The sequence below is a fragment of the Hylaeus volcanicus genome, chromosome 2, assembly GCF_026283585.1.
Source record: "Hylaeus volcanicus isolate JK05 chromosome 2, UHH_iyHylVolc1.0_haploid, whole genome shotgun sequence".
NCBI classification, from domain to species: domain Eukaryota; kingdom Metazoa; phylum Arthropoda; class Insecta; order Hymenoptera; family Colletidae; genus Hylaeus; species Hylaeus volcanicus.
Genome location: NC_071977.1, coordinates 7719868 through 7744778, shown reverse-complemented (window position 1 = coordinate 7744778; position 24911 = coordinate 7719868). Strand labels below are relative to the sequence as shown.

At 47.9% G+C, this 24911-nt stretch overlaps 2 protein-coding genes and 1 long non-coding RNA gene across 5 annotated transcripts in view; 1 reads left to right on the top strand and 2 right to left on the bottom strand.

Annotated features, from left to right (window-relative positions):
• LOC128872610 (uncharacterized) overlaps positions 1–21071 on the top strand; it is a 66629-nt gene extending 45558 nt beyond the window's left edge. The window contains exons 2-3 of the long non-coding RNA XR_008456226.1: positions 4236–4401; positions 20660–21071. This is a non-coding gene — a long non-coding RNA (uncharacterized LOC128872610). The remainder of the gene's footprint in view (positions 1–4235; positions 4402–20659) is intronic.
• The window catches only part of LOC128872604 (homeotic protein proboscipedia), a 33930-nt gene extending 10622 nt beyond the window's left edge, over positions 1–23308 (bottom strand). Inside the window, exon 1 of the mRNA XM_054115467.1 lies at positions 22107–23308. Coding sequence (XP_053971442.1) covers positions 22107–22704 — 598 coding nt within the window. The 5' untranslated portion in view covers positions 22705–23308. The remainder of the gene's footprint in view (positions 1–22106) is intronic.
• The window catches only part of LOC128872607 (homeotic protein Sex combs reduced), a 253243-nt gene that overhangs the window by 55152 nt on the left and 173180 nt on the right, over positions 1–24911 (bottom strand). The gene's annotated exons all lie outside the window — the stretch shown is intronic.

Here is a 24911-nt window from a genome sequence, read left to right as displayed (position 1 = left end):
TTAAAATTGGACGACCGTGTGCAAATCTTATAACGCGTAACGATAATAGTCCTGTCGTCAGAGCGTAATCGCACCCCTATCGAAGGAGTAGGGATAGTGTACTGGAGGATTATCGTCGATTTCCACCTTCCACGTTCTCTTAATCCAATAGTCCTTTGCGTAACACTTTCACAGTGGATGAAACGTCCATCAGTATATCCCGCAGGATCAAATCCTCTTGTGTACCTAGCCTGAACAAGAGAGATCCCCTCTCGAGAGACGAAGAATTCTCTTCATCGTACAAATAAAATGTGACGTATTAATCTCCGCGATCCACTTAAGTATTTTTATTTACATCGTGCATCCCTCGAGAATCAAACGTCATCTCGCGCGTACGAGTGAAAACAAGATTTGTGAAATCGCAGACAGCTGAATTGAAGAATAAATATATCCCAATTTATATTCCAGCCACTGTAGACCATGGTCCACGCACGACCGATTCTCGCCACGTTCTTAAGGCTCGACCGAAGAGTTCCTCCTTCCCGCCTGGGTTCGTTCGGCGGGCCAGTTCCCTATAGACAGGTGGGAAGGGTCACATGATGGCCGTCTTTGTAATTTGTCTTTTGTTTCCCCCGCGTCTTAGCTCGCGGGAAGAAAACTTGCGGGGTAGAACAAAGGACGGAAAGAGCCGGTCTCTATCGACTGACGCGCACAAGAGAGCCGCTTCCTTCTCCCTTCTGGCCGCTCGTTTTCTCTCCACCTCTTCGACATCGGCCCGTTGTCGGCGTAAACGTATGAAAAATGAGTGACGAGAGTTCGAAACAAACGAGAGGACAGCCGGTTCCGTGTTTCGGCACAGGTAGAGAACGCTCTGGCCCGTCCAGGGGTAATCGATAACCTCTCGATCGTTTCTGGCTCCACTCGATGTTCCAAAACGGTCCAGTTCGGAGTGGAATCACGTGGTCACATAAAAGCAATCTTTTCGGTGGCGAAAGAATTTCTATTAGCTCCTCGTGAAATAACTTAAATTCGCAAAATTTTACTTGAATTCAAAGATACCTCGGGCTTAAAGCTTCGGCCACCTCACAATTAGCAATAAACAGGATACGAATATTAATCTGTAGCAATCAACAGCTACCAGGAGATTGAAACAGTTAAGTCCATTCATCAACAGTCTCTAAAACGGACTCAATATCCGGTGAGAAAAAAAATGTTGCTACGACTTCGATTCCACTGCACCCATAGGTTACATAACAGGGCCGATAGTAAAGGGAAAAACGAGAGCGGATACAATGAAGACGTTTGCACAGATTAGCTGCTGTATTACATGTAGCTACATTACTCTTCGGGTGTCCAGGTAATTGACGTTCCAGTTAACACCACAATATCGCACAGGAACCGTAGAGAACGGTGCAACGAAGTTGCAAGACTGCATCGACGGACAGTCGTTGATGACGTTCTAGATGGTCGGCTCGGTGAAATTCAACGCAGTCGATGTAACGATCGAAGAATTATTCATTGCGCGATGACGGGCTACTGGCGATTGGGTAATTTGTGGTGGATAAATCGCCGGAAGAGGCACGGGGTACGAGGGAAAGGAAGAATCGTCGTAAACTGTGGCTCATTACTGATTTATACGTGGAATGGAAACGGAGAGGGACACGAGCAAAATTAAACGCCCTGCTAGCGAGTGTTGGGAATAGTGGCTATCTACAAGGGGTCTTCTCGTTGCTCTGGTTTTCGGATGTTGCGGCATGCGCGAGCTATAATCAATTAACGGTGAGCGAGACAAGAACCGCGGCCGACCACCGCGGCCGCAAAATATTTCACACCTTCCTGTTCCAGTTTCAGAGGAAACCAATTGTTTCGCCAGGCCTGCGGGCTTTACGGTAGGATTGGAGTCGACGAGATACGCTCCTCGTCTCACGCTGTTCTCGAGCAGAGAAAAATATTGGTGTCGTCTGAATCTTGTGCGGCCAAGTGTGGTTCCAACTGAGCTGTACGGTTACTATTTTATTGCGGGGTGGTATCCTTGTCCGGTGGTCTTGAATCGAGCAGAGTCTTTCATTTTCGCAGTCTATTCTGAATCGATTCCGGATCAAATTTAACTTGTCGGTGCCAACGATAAGATCCCACATTCCATCTTCGTTCTTCATCTTCGTTCTTGACGTTGAGCGAATTACGCGGTATTTTCAGGATCCCTGCTGGGAATTCTCAATACATAGAACACAGAAATTGAATTAATCCAATGGATAGGTAACGCTGCTTTCACCAAGACCAGCGAATCCAGTTCTTGGTAAACGCCATCGCGTCTCGAGTAGTACGGAATGAGAATAGCTCGGAACCGGTATCGAGGAGGAAGGATCAACGTCTTTACTTTCGATCCAACCGCTTCCACGCAGCGGTTTCATTAGGGACCTCCCTCCGTTCGTTAGAGCAAGTTCAGGATACCACACGCGTGATGTCTCCGGAGCCATAATCCTCTATAAATTGTATGCAAGAACCGCGTAACGACATGGCGCACCTTGTTATTACCGACTTCCTCTGCGTCTCGCGGCTTCCCTAGCCCCTTTGCGTGTCTTCTTAGCATTTTTCGCGAGCGGTTTCTTCCGAGAATTCAAGCTCGCCGCATTAGCATAACTTCCCAGTGGCTTCGTTTCGTTCTATCCAGGCGCGCACGCGCGAGCGCAAAAAGAAAAGAAGACAGAACGAGCCGCAAAAGGAATCGCGAAAAAAGGAAACTGGCGCCAAAGCGACGAATAGCCGGGGGAAACGGGGCACCTGGGGGAAAGGCAGGGGAGGGGGTGGATCGAAAAGGAGGAAAACCGCGACGAAAAATTAATGAAAGGGTAGAGGAAACACGAAAAAAGCATAATCGGCAACAGCGGCGTACTCGCGAAGACACGGCAACCGCGGCGCTGCAGCTGCTTCGACGGCCATGTTGGCCACATGCAACATGATTATGGTGGCCGCGAACCGGAGGAGAGGCCCTTCGTGCAAGAAAATTGGATGCACCGAAGAAAGAGAGAACCGACGGCGACGACGACGACGACGACGACGACGTGTGTGCGGTCGCGTGTGCGCGCGCGCGCGCCACTCTGGAGTCCGAAGGCGTGCCGATGCAACCTGCAATCATCGGGGTGGAGCGACCACCTTCGACCCGTGCGTTCATCCTCAGCGCACCGCGAACCTCTCGACAGAGTACCCTCGAGCTACTTTCTCGTGTCTCCAGAGCCTTTCATTTTTTGCAATTCTTACCGCATTCGTAGCTCTCGAAATGCCAAGGTCCACTTTTCTTTTTCTTCTTTAAACAGAAGCCGCACTTTTCGTGCAAACACGATTCGCGATAATATCGAAACAAATCGAGCCCGGCCGAGTACTACGACCTTCGGGCTACATTTAAATAACCTCGATTAACATACCGCGCCAGAGTTAAATTGCCGACAAATGTTCGCTGTTTCCAGCGCAGTCTAGAATTTAGAACCGGGGGTGAAAAAGTGGCGCGTATCAGTGAACGACCACACGAGAGGCATTCTTCAGGAATAGTTCAGCCATAACTCTTCCAGCGCTGACGATAAACAGAAACGACGGGCTCGGTCGCGTTCTTATAAAAATATATGAACGCGGTACGGACCTTGCGGCTGGTGCTCGCGTTAATTACACCTAACGGATTTATCGGCGGGAATCGCGGGTTTCAGCCTGGATCGGGAAAAAATGTACGCGTCAAAAAGGACCTGCACGCGGTCGTTTTGATTCATTGCCTGCCGGGACGAAAATTACGGGTTGCACCGCGAGAGTTCATTTTTCGATTCTATCTTCGCGGTCACGATAACAAATCCGTGCCCCCGCAGCTTACGTTGCGCACGAAGATTCAGCGAGCACGCAACAATACACGAAACCGCGTAACACGACCGCGACAGCTGTTGCTGGTACGAGTTCGCGGTTCACGATTGGTTCTGGATGCCTCTGAAATTATTATACGCGCCGCGAGGCTAGATAAACGCCGCGATGCGACCGCAACTTGCTAATAATTCAACGGCAGTTTTTGCTTCCTGGTAGGGGTCGGTCGACCTGCGGCGAGGAATTGTCCAATGGTCGTGGAAGAACCTCTTAATGGAGGGATCGATACAACCCTTTAAGTAGGCTAAAAATTAAGGGTGCTATCTAAGAGGTGTTACCTAGTCGTATTAAGTTTTTGATGTTGATGGAGGTACTGCAAACGTTGGATAACGGTCCCTTTTTAATTTTTGTTTCAGATATCAGTCCTCAGGGAAGTAGAGTTCAGAGTCGAGTCAAAATTTGTGAACTGTCTCGCCAACTCCTGCCCAACGGACTCCAAGCATGCTATCGTGGCGCGGACAACCGACGTCATAGCAAAGTATGACGCGTGAGAATAAACTGCAGCAGTGGGAGAGTATTAGGGTAGGGGTCTCAGGGTTCGTCACAAAGTGCATCATGCGACTTACGCTGTGCATAAGTCAAATATTTCGAGAATCATCGAACGCAAACTAATCGTCGCGCATTCCCCTCCAATACTTGTACGCTAACAGGCACAATTAGCGTACCGTGTACTCGCAATTAGACACCGGCGCGGTCGACTCGTACAAATCGCTGGAATTACGTGCACGCGAAGTTTCTAGGAGTATAGCCACGGCTTCCAAGCACTAGCAGCGCTTTCATCTTATTCTCCAGCGATAATAAAAATTCTGATAAATGTACGCGATCGGTCATGCGTCCATGGGGTTTTCTCGTTGCTGCAACTCGATCTCCCCAACGGAATTAGCAACTTGGCCACTCGGTGGCTGCCCGACTGTCACGAATCTCTTACGAGTTTATTTGCCTGATAATTCTGATGGATACTTGTGTTCGTGAATCGCAAATCGGTTCGTACGCTTCTTCTTTTGAGAAGAATAAGTCTGACGCATAATTTGCGGCGTTTAGCATACCTTGAACGTTCAGGAAGTATCGCTATATCGGAAAGAATTGGGCGTGGGGTGGAAACGATACTCGAGACGAAGGGTGGCCGGTACGCAAAACGGGAGTGGTCTCCGGGGGGATGAAAAGCGCCATCTTCCCATTAGACGTGAGATTGATTTTGCGAGAGCTCCTTCCCGTAACAGGCCGATGGTGTACCCCGATGCTCGAGCGCTAATGTGATTAAAATAATCCGGCGATAATCAAAATACAAAGGGCCGACCAATTTCGGCCGAACGACTTCTCCCCCGTAATACCATTAAGACACGCCACCGTATAAAAAGAGAAACAAGGGTTCCTTTTACGAGCGGATAATCGCGCGTTTCGTGGCGATTATTAATCGACGTTGCATCGTCGACGTTCGATTCCGTTTCGATCGCTTTACTCTTTGCTTTTGCCGCATTCCTTTATCGCGAAATCAGCGACCACTGAGCGGTCTCGAGGATACGAGACTTCTGTAAGGAAGTACACTTCTTGTTACAATGCTGCTTCAGAAACGGTACATAACGGGTAACCCAATTCAACACTCGAGAACACGGTTTTATTTCTACTCAGATTTCTTCCGTTACATCCACAATTCCGTTACATATCCTCGACAAAAACTTCTAACAACAGTTCGCGAACATGCAACGCCGAGGTCATAAGTTTACCTTCCCTACGAGATTTGTATCCGGTGGTGAATTTTTAATTCCTTTCTAATTCGCGAAAGTGTGCTCGGGAACTAGTTTCGACAAGTTTTTACGGTACAGTAAATTCTCGTTGCATTCTGAGTTCGTTCTCACGATCATCCCCGAACTTCTCCCGTGTTCTTGTCCGGTGACGTTGCTTCTTCTCCCCTCGCCGCTTCATTCGCTCCACCTGGGGGATCGAAAACTCGTAGGCGGATAAAAAGTTTATTTTAATCTATACAAATTTTAAATCCTTCGCGGTCCCCTCCCACCGGCGGTGTAAAGTGCCGCGACGAAAAATAAGATCTACCCCCCGACCGTTTCCGCCCCTTGACTCGCTTCTTTGTTCTCGCAAATTTTCCAACGTGTTTCGGTTCGATACTCTCACGGAAGCTTTGGTCGACCTTGCAAAAATAATTCTCAGCGATTATATTGTGCGCAACGTCTCTTATCGCGTTTGTTTTTGCTATCTCGTTTGGTACTTCGTGTTCCACTGTACAATTCTCTTGGCAGTAATAGCAACGTTATCTAAATTTTCTAACAAGCTAAGTTTATCGACTGAAGACGGCTACCTTAATCGCCATCGTGGTAATGGCCACTAATTGGCGGAACGTTTCCCACCGCGACCGTGCGCGATCATCGATGGTGCGCAATCATCGCGAAGATACAGTTCCGGTTCGTTCTGTTCTCCCCCCACGACGACTGCTAGTAGTCGAGGAATTACACGCGCACGAGTTATTACCTGGGAGACTCTCACGTGTCGTCGGTGAGAAAGTGAAGACCCGTTCGCACAGAACGTCACGTTCGATCGATATCCCGGCAATTAGGGGTTTGTCAGCTGACCAGACTCATGAATTTTATAGATTTGCTACATTCCTTCGTACTTTGTCACTCTTTACTAAATCACTCCTCGTCGCGTTGTTCTTTCCAATGCGATTTTACGTAATTTATTGTATATGATTATTTTAGAAAGATAAAGAAGTTTTCGAATTTCGTTGGTGACAATTTCCGATCGGCCGAAGCACCAGGCGTTCCATGGGGAACCACAAAACAAGGTCCACGGCATGGTTCATTAATCGCGTTACGCTGAGTTATTGCGTTTGGCGTAATAAATCGACAGGAATCCTTCCGATTATTCCAGTCCGCCGCGAGCACCGAAGAAAAGCGAGTTCACAGGACTCCGCGTTGTGTTGACTCTAAATATGAATCAACCCAATGAGAAGTGACGTTCATGCGCCGCGACGATAAATTAACTAATATCACGAGTTACCTTTAATTAGGCCCCGATCCACATGCGCCGTGAGTCTGTCGGCTCTTTTTTGCTCTGGCCTCTGTGTTATTGATTGCCTGGAATCTCTTCGCAGCGTTGCTCATATTTCGGGCACGTATTTCTAACGGCCGATACACGCAGAATTTCATTTTCTGCCGTTCTAGGCAATTCGAGCTGGCTCGTTCGAAAACACCCTCTCGTTTCTATTTTTCGTGCCTCGGTTCTACCTTTTTTACCTCTTGACCTATAACAGCGTGCTAGACTCGGGGTTTAAAATAAAAATATTCTCTTTTTCGGCTTTTTGTGGAAAAGTGTCTTATTTCGATCTATTCCAGAGTTTAAATATGCTAGACCACGATTAGACGAAAATAGCATCGCTGGACCGACATAAACACCTCTATCTAGTGTTCCAGCTAACGGAATCGATAGGCACTGAAGAAAAGTATCGTATTTCGTTCTGTTCTAGCGTTTGAGTATGTTAGATCACGAGTCACAAAGGGTTCCGACGAAATTAGCATCGCTGGACAGACATAAATCGACATAGTATTGCAAATAATTTCAACGAAGCACAAGTTCTTTGTCGAAGCCCACTGTCCAGCTTTCAACGATGTGTTATTGAACAGCCTCCGACTTGGAGGTTCTTCTCTGGATTAAGGGGAGTCATTTAATCGTAATTAAGTACCTACACGTTCGCGTCCAAGTACATAAAGTTTACACGAACGCGGGCCACTCGGAGCGGCGGTCGAGCTGGACTAAAGGGGTGGCCAGTGGTCGGTTTAAACAATTATCACAAGGGCTGCAGCTTGCACGAGTTGACAAGGGTGATAAGTTATAGCGCGTGGGGTTGCTTAGGAAATGCTGCGTGGTCGAGAGGCCCGTGCCTTCGACCGCGATGAATTACGTCTATTACGCCCATGCAACTTTTCTTCTCGATGACTTTTTCATTTAATCCAAGCGAAAAGTTGACCTCGTTTACGTTTCGTAAAAAAGTTCAATTAGCTTGAAATTACGAGTAGGCGGGTACACGGCTCATACGAAATCGCATTAAGGGAGAATCCCATTGCGAGTGCTACGGTTTCCACGAAGAACATAGGGAAGAAAAACGAAGAAAGTATTTCGAACCTGTATAAAACTAGAGGTTTCAGAAAATGGAACGAATAAAGGAGTTTTTGTCCAAATAAACCAGTCTGGTTTAAATAAAATTTTCATTCATACTCGAATCAAGTCGTGGACTGTTTACCCTCTAGGAGTATTACATAAGAATCGCGCGGAAAGGAGCAGTCGTAAATCTGGTGTCGGGCGTCGGTTAGGAGTAGCGGGGTGTGCGACACGGGCCGAGTGTCCTTTATAGCATTGTTAACAACTAATGTATGCGGCCGGGGCCCTCGAAACCCTCGCGCGTTTAACATTCTTTAACATTATTATACACATGGCGCCCGTCTGAGCACTCTCCGCACGTTGGCCGAAGCGCCCCCGCGTCTTCGGACCAGAAACGACCCTTCGCGCCCTCCGGGGAAGATTTTTGTCGGTTTTATTTAACTGCAACCTCGGAACCCTTTCCCGTCCTCCCTCGACCATCCGGCGGACGGGATTTTTTCGTCGTCTCTCCGCTCTGGGGATCTGCTTCAGCCTCTCCGGCTCTTTCTCTCTCTCCCACCATCGCGAATCCAGTCACGTTTTAAGACTTACGATCCAGGCCGTAATTTCGACGAACAAGTGGCGCTTACTACCTTCTGATACGACTTAAGAGACGATGCTCCTGAGGGAACGACGCGTTCTCTGCGAGAAACGATACTCACCGCGTTTACGCGTTTGCGAGGACGCTCGATCGAGGAGGCACTCGAAATTAAGAGGGTTGCGACACTGACTGAAGGACTAGTTACTTTAATTTTACGTAAATTTACTCAGTCATAGAAAATTTACACAGCAGATTTGGAGGTATATGTTTCAGGGGCCAGTGCCACTGTATCGCAGTTACCACTGGAAGGGATTCTTATTCTAACGAACCAAGAAAGAGAATGGAAAGATAAACCTCCTCCATTTTTACATTTCATCGAGGGAATTACTTAGAGTACTCGTTAAACTTTAGTCTCGAGCAATTGTAACGAGTTTTGGTTTCGGGTCCTTTATTACTGGTGAAGTCTGCACACAACAACACCCGGGAACGGATCCCAAATTTAAACAGCAAATACGATACCGATAGTACTAATAAGTTTGGAATTCTGGAAGAGCGACGAAAAAAAAAAATACGAGCGTAAGAGTCGCGCAGCTCGCGCCCTCAAAAGCGAGCATGGAACGCGATGAATAGAGTTTGGACGGGCTCCAAAAAATACAGGGAGCCGAGAACGAAGCGATAGAGAGAGGATCGCCCGCGGGACCAGGGAAACGAGACAGCCACGAACGCTCGAACGGGCAAAACGAGCCGCGAGGAGAAAATCTGGAGGAGCGAGAGTGCGATAGCGAGCAAATAATAGGGAAATGATTTGCTCCTTGTTAGATAAAGGACACTGCGAGGGGACTCGCGGAAAGAAATATTGCTCCGAATGAAAGGAAGTGGGCGAACGGGGGTTGGATCGAGAGCTGCGGTGCTGGCCCAGGGTGGGGAGAAGAGGAACCGAATCCCGTTTGCTTGTAACTGCTCCTTCGGTTAGGTCGTGATAGGTCATCCGTACGCGTATTCTGCTCGATTAGGAGTTAAATACAGCTCTGTTCCTCCAGTGTTCGATTCTGCACTTCCGATCCACTTTCTTTCGCGTTACGGTTCGCGATGTCGCTCCTCTCGAATCCTTTTCGGCTGACTGATGGTGGAAAAATTTCCAGGTCGAACACGACTTGCGAGGTAAACCCATCCACTATTCTCAGCTCGTCCAACTTATCAGAAACGGCTGTGCTTTTTAGATAATCGAGAACAATCGTCTACAAATTTTAATTAGGAACTACGAAGGGTGCACGGATAGAAAGTGGGAAACGTTACGCCCTGCTTTTCACGCAGGGGTGCCAAAAACACGATGAAAGTTCAATTTTCCGTCCAGTCACGTTTCATCACTTTCGTGCTCTGGTCCGTCTTCTGCTGCTTATTCCAATTCATTATTTCAACATCGATCCCGATGATATCACGGCATTCCCACCGATGATCGATAGCGGACTGTTTCGTTGGGCATCCCACGAGGAATCATGGCGTGTTTTTCAAACTGTTGGATATTTATAATAGCGCATCTGACTGTGCGGTTTTGTCCACAGAAAATCTTTTCTAGATTTTAGCTAAAATCCAATACAAACATACTCGAATGCGCAACCTATGGACGACTCGGATAATAATTATTCAATAATTAACGTAATGAAAGGTCTTCGCGGACTGATGAAACAGGGCTGATACAGCGGTCAATTTTTGGACAGGAAATTATTCTTAAAAACCAGCAATTTCCAACAGCCCCGAATCGTTTCTCGGTAAGCCTTGATAGCGACAGGTGGACTCGGTTCTCAGAAATCGGCGTCGATTACAGACACGTGATCGCGCATTTAGCGAGCGGCTACAGGAGAAACGAGCCCTGAACTGTGCAAAGAGATCGAGGTGGAGGCGCGATTCCGGGAACGAACCGTACAGCCTTTCTCCGCTCGCTCGAGCGAAGGGTTGGCGGTCGACTCGTGGAATGGAGGACGTAGGTGGAGGTCGAGGATAGGGTATGCATGGCGGCAGAGAGTCCAGTAGCGATCATCAATCAGAAAGGCAGTCAGCCGTCCGTCGGTTGGCCGGCTGGTCAGCCACATCCAACGCGTACGGAGTTTCGCGCTCGGAAGGCATCTACCTACGAATCCACGAGTCATGCTTCGACTACCGGAGCCTGACAATCGATCCGGCCTGACTGCCAACCAGCACTTCTCGAATTGTTTTTTTTTTTCCAGTACAGGACGAAAGGAAACAGTCGACGTCCCGAGTCCGACGCAACGCTAATTCAAGTGTTGGCCGTTTCTGTCTCCGACGTGCACCCTTTCTAGATACTTTCTTCGATGCAGAATCTAAGTTTCTACATTTATCACAATCACTGTTTTGTTCTCTAGCCGTCTTCGACTCAGTGTCAGCAACCGTACCGTTCCAACGATCCCGATTCTTGTGAATATCAGGAGGTCGTAAATCTTGTCACGTACAGCTACGACGATAAACGCAATCCGTTGTCTGATGTCAAATTAATGACGTTAGACTAGTTCCATGGTTGAATGAATTACGTAGTTAACGTGTCACTATGTATGATATGGGATTCGCGTGTGTTTGCTCAAGCAGTGTATAGGTAACGGTTGAAGATGGGTTGAAATCTGTTCCACGTTTCAATCTCTTTTCTCTTCTTAGCGGAATCTGGTCTTCTCGAGTGAAGTCGTTATTGACTGATCTCAGGAGTCAGTCGTGGTTATGTAACAGAGTTGGCCTCGTGTTATTCTACGATACTCTTCCTCGCAGACTCGAGGACGCTTATCAAATTCCAGGTCTTCGCCGAAGCCTCTTCGGCCAAGCAACTTCGATCGTTCTTTGGGAACGACGGACGGGCGTGAAGCATGTGTCCTTCGGGAAGAGAGTGACCTTTCTTGGGAGCGTCGTGGAAGGTCGAGGGCCTCCTTATCCGAACTTCGCCAGACCCTCTAAGAATTCGACGCGAGCAGCGTTACGCTGGGGGTAATTGCACGGGCTAATAATGAAATTACAAAACTTTCTCTTTCCCTTTTTATCCCGTCACTCCGACGGATGCTTGATGTTGCATGACTTTTTATTGGCGGGCTGACATTTTCTAAACAGAATGGCTCGCCTCTGGATTTGCCTGTCGCGACAGACTGAGCTGGGGAGTTGGAAATCTTTCAACGCGCCGCCGCCGCGACCGGCGGCTAATTACCCCAGACAGTCTCCCAACCCCTCTCTTCGTCCACCTCGTCACCTTCCCCTTCGACTCTCTCGTGCTTCCTCGACCGAACCACCAGCTTCCAGCGTAGCGCGGTTTCCGTGAAAGAAAAGACGCGTAAGAAGGCACTCCGGTCGTAGCTCGCGCGGCTAATGTCCCTTAAAAGTAAAGCGTTTGCTTCTCGGCGGCGCTTGTAAGCTCTCTACCGATTGTTGCTAAGTTGATTTTAAAGCCAGGAATTCCTGGACACGGTCGATTGTGGAAACGCACCAGGAATCCGCTCGTACGCGCGATTGCACTCTTCGTATTCATTCTCTGCTTGGGAAAGTCGCGAGTTCAACCGCGAGCATCCATGTTTTTTCATCGCCCGTCGTTAAAAAAGGACCGCGAGCGTCTTCGCGGAGTAACTTTAACCCCTTAACCTATGATTTAAATCGCGCTACTCCAGAGGCCATAGTTGATCGCGTTGGTCTTTTTGGAATAGGGCAACCATGTTGAACTAAACGAGGTTGAACTAAACTAGTATTAGTCCAAACGCATCCGCCCAAGTCGCACAATAATGAGGAGGTTTCTTGCTGCGGCATCAGAGAGAACGTAGAAGACACCCATGATAGAGGAAGTATCCCGGACCGACCAAATGAGGAAGACCGACATTATGACTCCAAAATATATATCTCCAGATTATGTCACCTTAGATTCCGGACTTGTGCCCTTGGTTTTCTTTTCCTTTTTTATCGAAACGAAAAGAAACACGACCATTTAGTGTTCCAGCGAAATAAATAGATATGGAAGAAAGGTGGAACATCGTATCTTTATCTATTCTAGAGTTTGAGTATGCTAGGCCGCGACTCTGTAGTCCCATCTTTTTGCAAGAAGGTTAGATAGTATCGTTTGTAACCATATCGCAATAGCGTTGTAAGTCGTCGCAATCTTTGCGAAGCGCTCGAATGCACGCCTGTTCATCCGATTCTGAAAGTCGTTTCTGTCTGCAAAACAGCAACCACGGTGTCGTTTAGAATTCCAGTTGCGCAAGAAGGGTCGTCCCATGCAGAATCGTGCAGAGGTTTCCGGGCCACCCTGCACATCCCTTTATCTCCGCTCAGGGCGAACAAAAGGATCCTATCGGCCGTGGACCTGTCGCCTCACGTGTTTGCCTGTGTCAACGTCCTGCCCCCGCCTCCGGTGGCGAATCAAAAAGTCATCAGAATGGTCCTTTGAAAGCGTGCCTCCCGAGCGGCAGCGACCAGAGGGGGGCTTAGCGCTATGATCGCCGAATGACTGGCGACTTTGCATTATGAAGCTAAACCGTTGACGGTGAAGAAACGTTGCTGCTCCCGTGGAGTCGGAAATTTTTTATCGCGCTGTGAGGCCCGTCACGGGCAACAGGTTTTGGCTGATCCCCGCGCGCCAGATCCTCGGGACGCGACGGTTTCTCAATTACTCGGCTCGTACCCCTTAAACGAAGGTATTATGCCCGCTCTCTGTACCGATTACCCGATTTGGTTCAAGTCCAACGAGAGTTTAGTCTCTCGAAACAATCGTCCCAGAATTACGTAAAGGGTGTATAGTAATTAAGCAAGGTGCGGATACCGAAATCACTCGAGGGATAGCGGTGTAATACGCGGGCGGTTATAGGACATCGCGGTGGTAGTTTGGCCTCGCGGTGAATCCGCATACCTCGTCCCTTCAGCCGTCCTGGATCTCCCCGTCTGTCGTTGGCTGGCTCACCCTCGGCAATTCGACGTAGTCGGTGCCGAGGAAAATAATGCATTAGAAATTCAGATGACCGAAAGAGAAGGTCGTCCTGCGATTTATCAAATAAAAGCGGTAGTACAGTCAAATACCCGTCCGTGTCGTCAGTGGAAGCGACAGTTCATTTTTAATATAAAACGAGAGTCGCAGGACGACGTTCGAGAAGGAACAGGGGGTTGGACGGGGGACGGGGGTTGAACGAAGGAGGCGGAAGAAAGAAGAGTCTCGGGCGTAACGACAAAAAGAACGGAGCTGATATCGCCGCTGATGTTTGCGACGATGCTCCGTCTCCGGAGCCACGGAAACGCGCGGTGAAAAAAGCTCGATTCTCGACAGAGATTGCGATCCAGCGCGGTTCCTCGGCTTGCGAGGCCATTTGCGCGATACCGGCTCGCTGCTCGACGCACAGAATTGTTTTTCCTCGCCCCGAGACCGTGCGTTCTTGCGTTTCGTGTTTGTCGATTTTCGATGGAAAAAGATCCGACGCGTTTCAGCTGTTTGTCACTTTGACTCCTCCAGGACGTCGCGTTGAGGGCACCTTTGTCTACCAAATACCTAAAATACAGGGACGAGGAACGATGCGGACCTTTGCCCTCGCTAAATTATCATTTTTTAATGCATGCGTTTTCCCGCGCGTAGAACCGGAAAGAGTAGATGCTTTATTAACATTCTTCGAGATACGACGGTAATAATGATCTCAAGCTGGCTGACAAGTTAACGGTGCTTTGAGTTATGTACGCTGCTGTTCAAAAGTTTGGTGCAATTAACATGGCAATTAACATTCGCAGACTTATAGCGTTTCTAAGTAGACAATTAATAATTTGTTCCTATTGTCGCGTGGACGCGAGTTCCGTGAGACACCCATGCTCATCCATCATAGTTCTCGTTCCCTTTGCTTTTCCCGCCACGCGGCCCGCCGTTTCTCCTGTTTTTTCGCTCACATTTTCTGTACTACTTTGCGAAACCTGCCAACGGTTAAACGGTTTATAAACAGTCCCAGTCCGGCAATTTATTAGCCGACGCTCGAAGGGTTGCTCGAATCAGCCCCCAAAACTGCGTTCACTCTTCCCTTCACGCTTTCTCCAGATTCTTCGAGCTTTCTCTTTCTATTTTATTTCAACGTGCACGACATAATTCTAACTCATCCTCCCGATGCCGCGATAAAAGTATGCGTCAGTGTTAATATAAACTATGAATTCTTGTACGAGAATGATAGTACAGAACGGTGGTTGATCGAAAAGCCATAAACAGATTCACGATTTCGCTAGTAAAGATGATCGGGTTTCAAGAAGATAGATATTATGTACGATACGGTACGAAATTATGATTCACCGTGGATTCTAGAAATCAGGGGAACCGGTGAAATTTAGAGAAAGTACGATCGCGCAGATTAACGCAGTAATAACAATAAAATGAAAGTATCCGTAGAGTAGAAATTAAAATGAAGTATCGTTTAATCTGCAGTTAAATCTGGTCTCACAAAGTAACTTCAATGCTGTGCACCGTACAGTTTCCTTCTATCAGTGAAAATAACGTTCCAAGAGCAAAGTACAGTTAAAGGCAAGACGTTTTCTTTGGTTTGAAAAGGAAACGAGTTACGCCATTATTTTCACGCACAATCTACGCTCTCCCCGAGGAATCTGTAGAGCCATTTTCGTTTTACGAGTGACTAGAGTAACCGATGCAAAAACCCTCCAAGTTATTCACCGTCGTCGACTTCTACGAGTGAAAATATGGCCGCGCGCCGTTCTTAGCGACGATACGGACGATGTCGTCGTTTCGCGGCGTTGCCTTGGAACATTTCCATGAAATTATTATTAAAGCTGGCAGTCGTGGTATGTCTCACTTTGCTGCCGATTTGCATACGTTCCGAGAGACAAGTCTGCGAGGGGAGACAATAATAACAGTGTCCTATACGAAACGTCGATCGCGATAAATTCTTTTATGTATCATTTTCTTTCTTAATTAAATTATTCCAAACATCGTGACGGGTTCCACTAAAATTTTAAATTGGAATTTCTTATTAAACCTCTCAAGGATGCATTGCTCGGCAAGATCGATACTCCAATGACACGGAATTATTAGGTTGCCCGAAAAGTTTCGTTCATTGCATAGTAAATAGTACATACACAATATTTTATGTTTCGTGTTACCTTTAAGAGATAAGGTTATCTATTTATGTAAACACTGCCACACAAGACATCTGAGTGCAAGTCGCGAAAGAAACTTTTGGGACAGCCTAATACATGTATATCCAAACTCGCAGGCAACATGCGTACGCGAAGAAAGGTGCGCTGTTTCTCGATTCACCTTTTTTCTCAGCCCGTTGGCAAGCATCTGGAGGAATGAAATCGGCATTACGCATTCCGTGTTATCGTCCCGAAACGCGGAAGGAGCACGCGGTTTACAGCTGCGCGAGTTTCCTCGTGGCGGAATAGAGCGTGCGGCGCGTTCAAATAATAAACACGGGTATAACAAATTGATAATCCGGAACCCCATAATCGTACGCATATTTCGGCCCCGGAATCTGTGGCCCGACACTAAAAGAAGTTTCCACGCTCGTTGTTGCGCCAAATGGGCCGCTATAAAAGCGTGGGGTTCCTGCCACCCCTCTTCCTTTCTGATTCCGTTCACCCTCTCCTCTTCTCTTCGATGCTATATCCGTCGAACCGCAGCTTTCAAGGTTGTCGCACGGGTAAAAGTGTCTAGGAAATAAGTTCGTATTTTTCCCATTGTCCTGACTTTACTTCAATGGCTGAAGTTACGCGCGCGTTCGATCAGGGATGATAAAGATGTTTGTCTCGCAGGTTCGATGAATCCGAGGGTGAACACGCGATTCGAGTCGTTTGTAGAAGTCTGCACGAAGAACATGGTGTTTTGTAAGATTTGAATAATAATTTTAGCATCTTTTTAATAATATCAGTGTTTCGTCGTCTAAAGAAAAATCTAAATCATGCAACATACCGGCTATCTAACTATAATTTGGACTATGTATTAATACGTTGAATTTCACACAGAACGTTAGTGAAACGCAAGCATATTTTCCGGCCTCGTAGTGCAGTGAAGCAATTGGTATTCTCGTGTAACTCGGCGTCGAGTTTCTAAACTTTTACCGAGACGTGCTAATTTCGCACAGGTCTGAACAAAAATTTCGAATCCCTTTATCAACAAATGAGATCAGCTGAAAGACAGTTGCGAGTTGCGATATCGCGTTCTTTCTCCCCTCAAAGAAATTTCTCGATTCGTACAGCATTACACAAGAACCGATAAGGGGGGGCTCACAAGGATTTACGTCGGAGAATTGAACTATCCTTCGATTTTATGACCGAACCAGTTCCCTTGCTTTGGTTTTCGGCAACTCAGCCACCCACGATGCCTCGAATTTTAGAAAAAAAGTTCCAACGACAAAGACCCGAATCTCTGCCTCAACGTGGCAGCGTCAGACAGCGATACTCTACGAAACCAATTAATTAAATTCAGCCAGATTGGATGTAGTCTCGTTTCTCCCAACGTCTTGGAATAAACTGGGGCGCACCTTTCATCGCGAACGTTCAGAAATTCGAACATCTCTTTCTTCGAGCGTGTACTTTACTCTCCGTTAAATACGTTCCCGGCGATATCATAGACTTAAGAACCACCCCCTGCTCTTCGTCATTTCTTTCTTTTCGTCCCTTCGACGAGCAAATGCCGGCGGCTTCTGAGGACCTCGCCGGCTGGGATTTCCTAGGAGAGTTATCTCTAATTCGCCGCGGATTTACTTGCCAATGAATCTTTAAATTAGATGCTCCTTTCTCCGGGACCGAGCTCTCTTTCCCTAGGGTAGAGTCCTAATCGTTCAATCACCTTTATCAAGAGATCGACGGCAGTCTGGCCTTTTTCTCGTCAGGCTGCTTCGACGTCGTACAGTTCCAGTGAGTTTGCTCTATATACAGTGAGGAGTGAAACTGAACCAATCACAGTAGGTTTTACGAGAAATATATATTACTGAAATAATTCTCAAATGTTATAAAATAGTGTAAATTTCCTGAGACTGTAAGAAAATCATGAACAACGCTATTTTATTTTTGTTATGATTTATTTCAATAAGAATAAATATATGTCGTAAAAAATGTTGTGATTGGTTCGATTTTGACTTGTTCACCCGTACGACTATAATAACGTTACCTATTCACATTTTACTAAATTCCAAGTTCACTCGAGGAGCACCGTTCCTAACGAGTGTCCCCCTTTAAGATTCATCCGAGAATTTCAATTAGCAGAGTTTCAACCACCAGGCCCTTGACGAATCCTTCGAAGACGCGGCACGTCATCTTCGAGCGGATTTGCAAGACGACCCTCGGCATCCCCGTAATCGTAACGTGCGATCGTGCGTCACCGTGCTCGCATTAAATTCCAATCTGTAACGTCAACGTGTCCTCGCCGCGGTGTGTTCCAGCGTCCCGGCCCTCGAGAAAGGGGAACGACGTCTGATTAGTTCGATTTGGGAAGGACGGGGGAGCGTCGGTTTGCTTGGTAATTCTTGCTGGATAGCGCAAAAAAAGCCGACGAATCCATGAGTGTTTTTCGCGACGGGTTGTTCGAGGCGTCTCATCAGTCACGTCGCCAGCTAGCTAACCGGAGGCGCCAGCTCAGAAGACTCCTCCAAAACGCCGATGTGTCAATTAATCCCTGCATCCCTTGGGATAGGACTAGGCAAGAGGCTGGATTATCATCGTCCTCCTTGCTATCTCCTTCCTCGGGCTTTCACCCTCCTTGGGTGGAACCACAGGAGGACGTAATCTTCCTCCTGACGACGGAGACTCTTTACAGGGTCTTCGCGTGGCTCGTCCCTCTACCAATTAACATCGCGTCCATACCGCTGACGCTTGTGCAATTATGCGTCGTTGTAGAGCAGGGATATACGAGCTTTAAAAAATGTGGGAAATCGTATTATCGCGAGCAACCTTCCCCCTTCATCTTTTTCAGCCTAACCCTCTCGAGCTTCCGAATCAGAAAATTCTCCGTTTCAGACGGAGTCCACGGGTCATCTCTGCGGGGATGAACGGTGGCACGATAAGGGACACCGCGTCGGGGTTAAAGGCAAAACGCGGACAGAGAGAGGGCCGAGAGGACTCTGGAGCATCGGTGCCAGCAGGCCGTGTGAGTTATGGGCGTCCCGACGCTCTCTCCCATTGGCCGTGGGCTCAATTTACAGATGATTCCGCGTGTTACCGCCTGGCCAACGGCTGGTTAACCTTCCTGCCAAACACTTAATCTTCCGACGTGTCCCGCGACCGGCCCGCCGCGACTTTCCAGATAACAGGTCGGTGGCTCCGAACCACGGATAAATGGAAAGAGGCGCGTTGGCTACCGTTGTAGGACGCTGGCGGCCCTAGTGGCCCATAAACTTGCCCACCCTTCCGATCGTATTGCCACCCACGAGCAGCGTACATGCGACCTTCTGTCGCTGGAGCGTGCCATGGACCTCTCGGCCAGATTTATTGGTCCTCGATGGGCCGACAATAGCCAACAAGTTGCTGGAAAACGATCGACGTTCTACTCCGCCTCCTACGTACCCATCGTTTCCGCGATTTCCTGAATGACTGGAATCTTCACGGTCGAACATGCGAGTCAGGGTCAGATTTTACGAGCAAAATGTCTTCTCACATCTTACTTTCTTATACAAATGCACTTTTTCGCTTTTTTTTAAGGTGTAGACTATTTACATATTCTTTTCCCGTGTAACACAAGCTCATATTTGTTATATATGTATAGATCTTAATACATGTACCATATTTTGATTTGATTTTTTGTGAAACCTTGAAGGAATCACATACTTTTACAAATTTTACGTTTCTATAAGTTTATCCCGAGCAGTCACTAATAAAGTTTACCTGGTCTTACGATGTCTCCTCAGAAGAGACATCTGAGCGCAAACGGTTAAATGTGAGTACTGCGAGTGGGTCACGAACACGAATTTTTTTTCTAAAATTTCTTGCGTATTATGTATTATGCATTACTTTAAAAGTTACGAAAAATACGGTGGTTGTCTCACGCGAAGCTCCTCGAAGTTTAATTAACTTCGAGAAAACTTATCTTTGCCTTGAATTGCAGAAGTGACGTGATGCATTGTACTTCGCGTATCTAGACGATCTTTTAGCTGCCTTGGAAGTATATTAAACAGAATAACAGGAAGAATGTTGCAATGTTCCCGACGAAAAAAGGCGATAAGTGATTCTACACTGCTGCGATGAGTTTTTGAGATCTACGCTGGGTTACACCACACATCAGTCTAATAAACTGAAAAACAGAATGATCGATTAATTATTCTCCGTATGTTCACTCTATTCATATCATGTTTCCATGATTCGAATGACACGGCGCTGGATGTATCAATATTCTCTTTTTAATATTCGAATAATTATTAGTAATCGTTCGCAGAGGTGATCCACCGTTTCTTCTCAGTAATAAGTCATCGTATGATCGTTGATGATTCGTGATTATCGCTTCTCGCAGCGAATTTGCTGAACGAGTTGGGCCCCTCGGGCAAATAAATCAAAATGAACTGTACGTCACGTATTAAGTCATTAATGTAATTCGATTAGCCTCTGATGCCATGGTCGGTTTCAATATACAATTTGGTATTCCAGTAAAGATGTTGGAATTAATGAAGTGCCACGTATTAATGCACAGATCGTTGTTTGATCAGCACTCCGCTTTATTATTTCCGATGTAGATCCTGATACTTTGCTCTGCGCATTAGGGTTAGCTGGTTATATCAAATTACTTCGGTCATTTAATTAGCGGTCAACGTTGCGTTCGTTTCACGGTGCAAGATACTAAAGGACGATTGCCTTGTACAACACTTTTGACTAGAGCATCGCGCAATTTGATTAATTACCAGAGCCATATAATGACATCGAGTCAATGATTATAGCTTGTACTATCAATGCTCAGACGTAACGCGATACTAGCGTTGCTAGCTGTATTTCCGGTTATGTAATGTCTTCACAGGAAATTGCACTGGTCACCAAAAGAAACGGAAATATTCCTCACGCTTGCTTACTTTCCACGCTATTTTTCTTCTTTAAAATTCGATAATTTTATAATTCGCTGATAATAAATAGGAATCCTTTCGCATTTTGTTCCAGATCTGCTAATAACCCTCTGAGGCTATAGCACGCGAATATGCAGCTACAGTACGGAGTTTGCGATCCCGAGGTACCCGAGCCGTAAGGGGGCTAGCAGGTCCCCACAGATATGAGAGTTAGAAGATACTGCAAACAGTATTAAAACAATGTAAGAGTCATGTCAGACAAAATTATGATAAGAAGAATGAAACTATGCCTGTATAGTTAATTACTTGAAATAAATACAAGACGCGAGATCTGCTAATAGACTCATCGATAAGACCTCGCAGATCATTTCCAATGAAACGATCAATCTCAATAAAAAACCGATCAGCCGAGGACGAAGAAATTCGCATTGTCCCGAATACTCCCGAGAAAGGAGTCATTAAACGGAACAGCTACCGCAAACGACGCCGTGTCCTAATGACCAAAATCAAACACGACACCCACAGACGTTTCCAGAAGCCTAATCGAAACCTCGAACCAGAACGAATCGCCCGATGGTTTCCTGGCCACGACGAAGACACCGGGTAGCTGGATTCCCCGTGGTCGAGAAAGGGAAACGCGAGGCACGGCGATTCATCCCCTGGAAGACAATAATTCATCCTCATTGAAAGGGTTTCAGAGGGCCCGCATGTGTTGGCCATCGGTCTATCGATTGTCCAAGCTTCACGGCGGTCCAAGTGCGCCCGTTCGACGAAGGACGATACATCATAATTTGCTGGCGAAATGTTTACGAATGCTGGGGAAACGCGTGGTTTTCGCACGTGACGAACTCCAGATGCTCACGGTCCCTGGCTCCCAAAGGAAAAGGAGTGGCTGCGTACTGTCATTAGCCGACGGACATTGGCCACCCCGTGGCGAGCCACAATGTGTCGCTGAACAGCCGATACGTGTCTAGCCACTGGCTTAACTAATGCTTATAAACGGACGCGTCGAGTCAGTCCTGAGAGCCAGCGTTAATTGACGCGGTGCGTTTCTCGTCTCCACCCCCGCGGTGAGGTCGTTTGGACCGAAGGAGTTTTTGGTTTGTGCTGAAGTCTATATTCATTCATGATGAGAATAGGTAAAGACAAATTTTTCTTAATTAGGACCCTCTCTTAAGGGTTCTAAAGTGTACTCATTATCAGGGAAGATGAGTTCGAGAAATAGCTTTGAAAATCTGACGCAGAAGACTAACTAGCAATAATATTGGTTTAAGTTTCATTTCTTCCGAATTCGAAGTGCCAATCAAATAATTGTCGAGCTCTCAGATTAAAGATCTCGCCTTCGAAGTTTAAGCTCAGCATTCGTGGCAGTAGAATGCTAAGAAAGCATTTCGAGTTATTGGTAGATACCAGTATCCAGTGTCCAGCGATAGAGTACCAATCGCACACCAAAGATAGGTCTCGCTAAATTTCCAAATCCCCCTCATCTACGTTTTCCTCGTCCCTAATCGATGAATCGAAGTACTCCAAAGCTGTCTTACCTTGTTGGTTGCTCTTCCTTGTGGTCTTCTTTTCCTTCATCCAGGGATACTCGGGCACGTTGACGGACGGATCGGCGACACCGTGAGGGTCCATCATCGGATGGTAACCAGGGTGATGGGAGCCCGGGCTGATGGAACCCCCGGTTCCCGGCGAATGCTGAAGGCTACCGTCGCCAGCCAGCTGTGGCAACGCGGTCATAAATTCGGCCATGGACGGTTGGCTGTTGATGAAGCCGGTTTCCGCGGTCCCGCATGTCGGATCCATGGCTGGATGATGGGTCCCGTGCGGGGGCAGCCCGGCTGGGGCACCTGCCCCCGCGGCCACCGTGGCCAGCCAGAAGCCACCCCCTCCGTCGTTCGCCAGGACGGGTGTCGTCGGCCTCGTCTTCAGGCTCTCGAGCTCCTTGTCTACGTGGACCAACGCCTCCAGGTGTCCTCCGGGTTGCTGCACGTTGCCCGAACTCCCTAGCTGCGCCGATTCCTCCGGATCCTCTTGCTGGTGCTCCAGGGGTTGTTGCTTGTCGCGCATGGAACGAGGTGGCCGCTCGTTCTCGTTTAATTCCACTCGGTGGTAGCTGGACTCGAAGAGTGTAACCATAGAATGGAGGTCGTTCCTCTTTCACCTGGGGCGTACAGTTTGCACATCGATTCCAGTTGCTCGTGCTCGCGTATCGGTCGTTGAACTCATATATTCGACTTTGGATTCGGAACTACTTTATTCGGTACAGTCTTCGAGTACTTCCGATGCAAGGAAGGTTTCGACGCAGCTCAAACGAGGTTCGATCGTGGGAAACACGCGAACACGGTTACACCTTTATCCGACATTACGCATCACCCCCCTTCCCTTCACTCTAGTTTGCATCTACACCGCGATTCGTACACCGCTGGACACTTTTCATGATCCTCAGGTTCTCAGGTTCTTAGACGGAACCCGATTCACCACATTCACCGCGTCATCTCTCCCCTAGTGTTCACTGCAGCGAAGCACGGGTCACGGGAATCTACGTGCACAGAACACACTCGTAGCCCCCGGGGAACGCACCCCGAGGTGACTGTCGCGATCGAGCACAACGCGGAAGCACTGTCACACGATCCGCGGATCGATGAAACGCGCGATGATCGGTGTACCGAGTGGTAGACCGCGGCTACCAGGAGCGTTCCGATCGGCCGGAACCCAGGCTGGCGAGGCAGGCTGGCGAGCCAGCGATCGCGATGTACGCTTGCCGAGTGATGCGGAGGAGGAGGAGGAGGTGGAGGAGGAGGCGGAGGCGAAGGTGGTGGTGGCTCGAGAAGGGCAACGGAGGAGAAAGATAGGCGTGAGAGCGGGAACAGAGGAGGGGGCGGAGGCGAAGATCGCGGCTGGTGGTGGCGGAACCGGTGAACAGGGTTGCACCAGGGACGAAGAGGAAGAGAAGGAAGAGGCGGTAGGGCTCGTACCTTGGAAGGAGAAGGAGACGAGGACGGAGATGCACTCGGTGACTTCCACACGGCGGCACCCTGACGAGTTCCACCGCGGCGCTCTTTTTCGCGTCTCCAGTGTTCTCCGTGGCGTGTCTCTGTTGTTACTGCTGTCTCTCTTCCTGGTTAGGTAGGGGGGCCCCGCTCATGGTCCCGGTCGAACGGAGTAGCGATGTTGCGTTGTGGAACGGGGTGCGGGAGAGTCACGTGAGCTCCTCTAGCGGAACGCGTCGACCAATGGGGCCACGGTATCGCGGCGGCGGAGGCACAACCCTCCGGCGTCGTAGGCGGGCTGGGCTGCCGCTCCTCGGAGGGCTCGAAGGGCACACGGAACCAGCAGGGTACACCGACGGAGCCGTTGCTCGCCGCGGCAGTGCAGCCAGCCGACTCTCCTCTTCCCTGGCAGAACACGAGGCCGACTTGGGCGGTCATGGATTCCGGCGCAACTGTGGGCGGGACGCGCGAGCGCGTCGCTCGCCTGGCTTAGCCACGTGGAGGGGAATTTCTCACGTGCTCGGCCACGCGGTCCCATACACTTCCTCCGGGGGAACGGACGGGTAAGAGGTAAAAATCTATCTCTCGATCTTCCATCGGAATCGACCCTCTCGCGGAACATATTTATGGCCCCGGCGATCGACAGATCGCGGATCTGCTGCGAGACCCGCGGCGATCGACGAGAACCAACAGTTTTATAAGGAAATATTATACAGACGGAGATTAGATTGTACCTGGATTATGCGGCAACCTGATTCCGATCGACAGTCGATCGACAGTCGCGAGCTACTGTCGCGCAGTTGGCGCACCCTTTCCTATTCCCGTCTCGCAAGGTAAACATAAAATTGAAAATAGTGACGATCAGTTTGTGCTGATGTGTGACGATAGTTATCTATACCACTTACATACACAACTTACAAAATTCACTTCCAATTGGTAATCACTAGTCGGGGTAGTAATATGTATGTGGAATATTTTGTATTATACTATATTTTGCTGTATGTTACTGTGTTGCGATATGTAGAATTACATTGTATCTTGCTGCATTATGCAATTAAACTACGTATAATGCTGTATGATGCTAGAACATTCTGTATTTTGCGATAGTATACTATGATACTGGAATATTCTGTATTTTGCTGTTTTACGCCCTATGATGGTAAACTATATTGCATTTTTCAGTATTATGCATTATTTTGCTGAAGTATTTTGTAATATACTGTATACGCTGTAAACGCAATAGTTCACCCCTTAACTATGGAACCTTTATCGGAAGATTAATATTTTTATCGCGAGTATTCACCATGTTCTTTACAGTTTTGGTTGTAAAATCGGTGGTAAATGTCTCTCGAG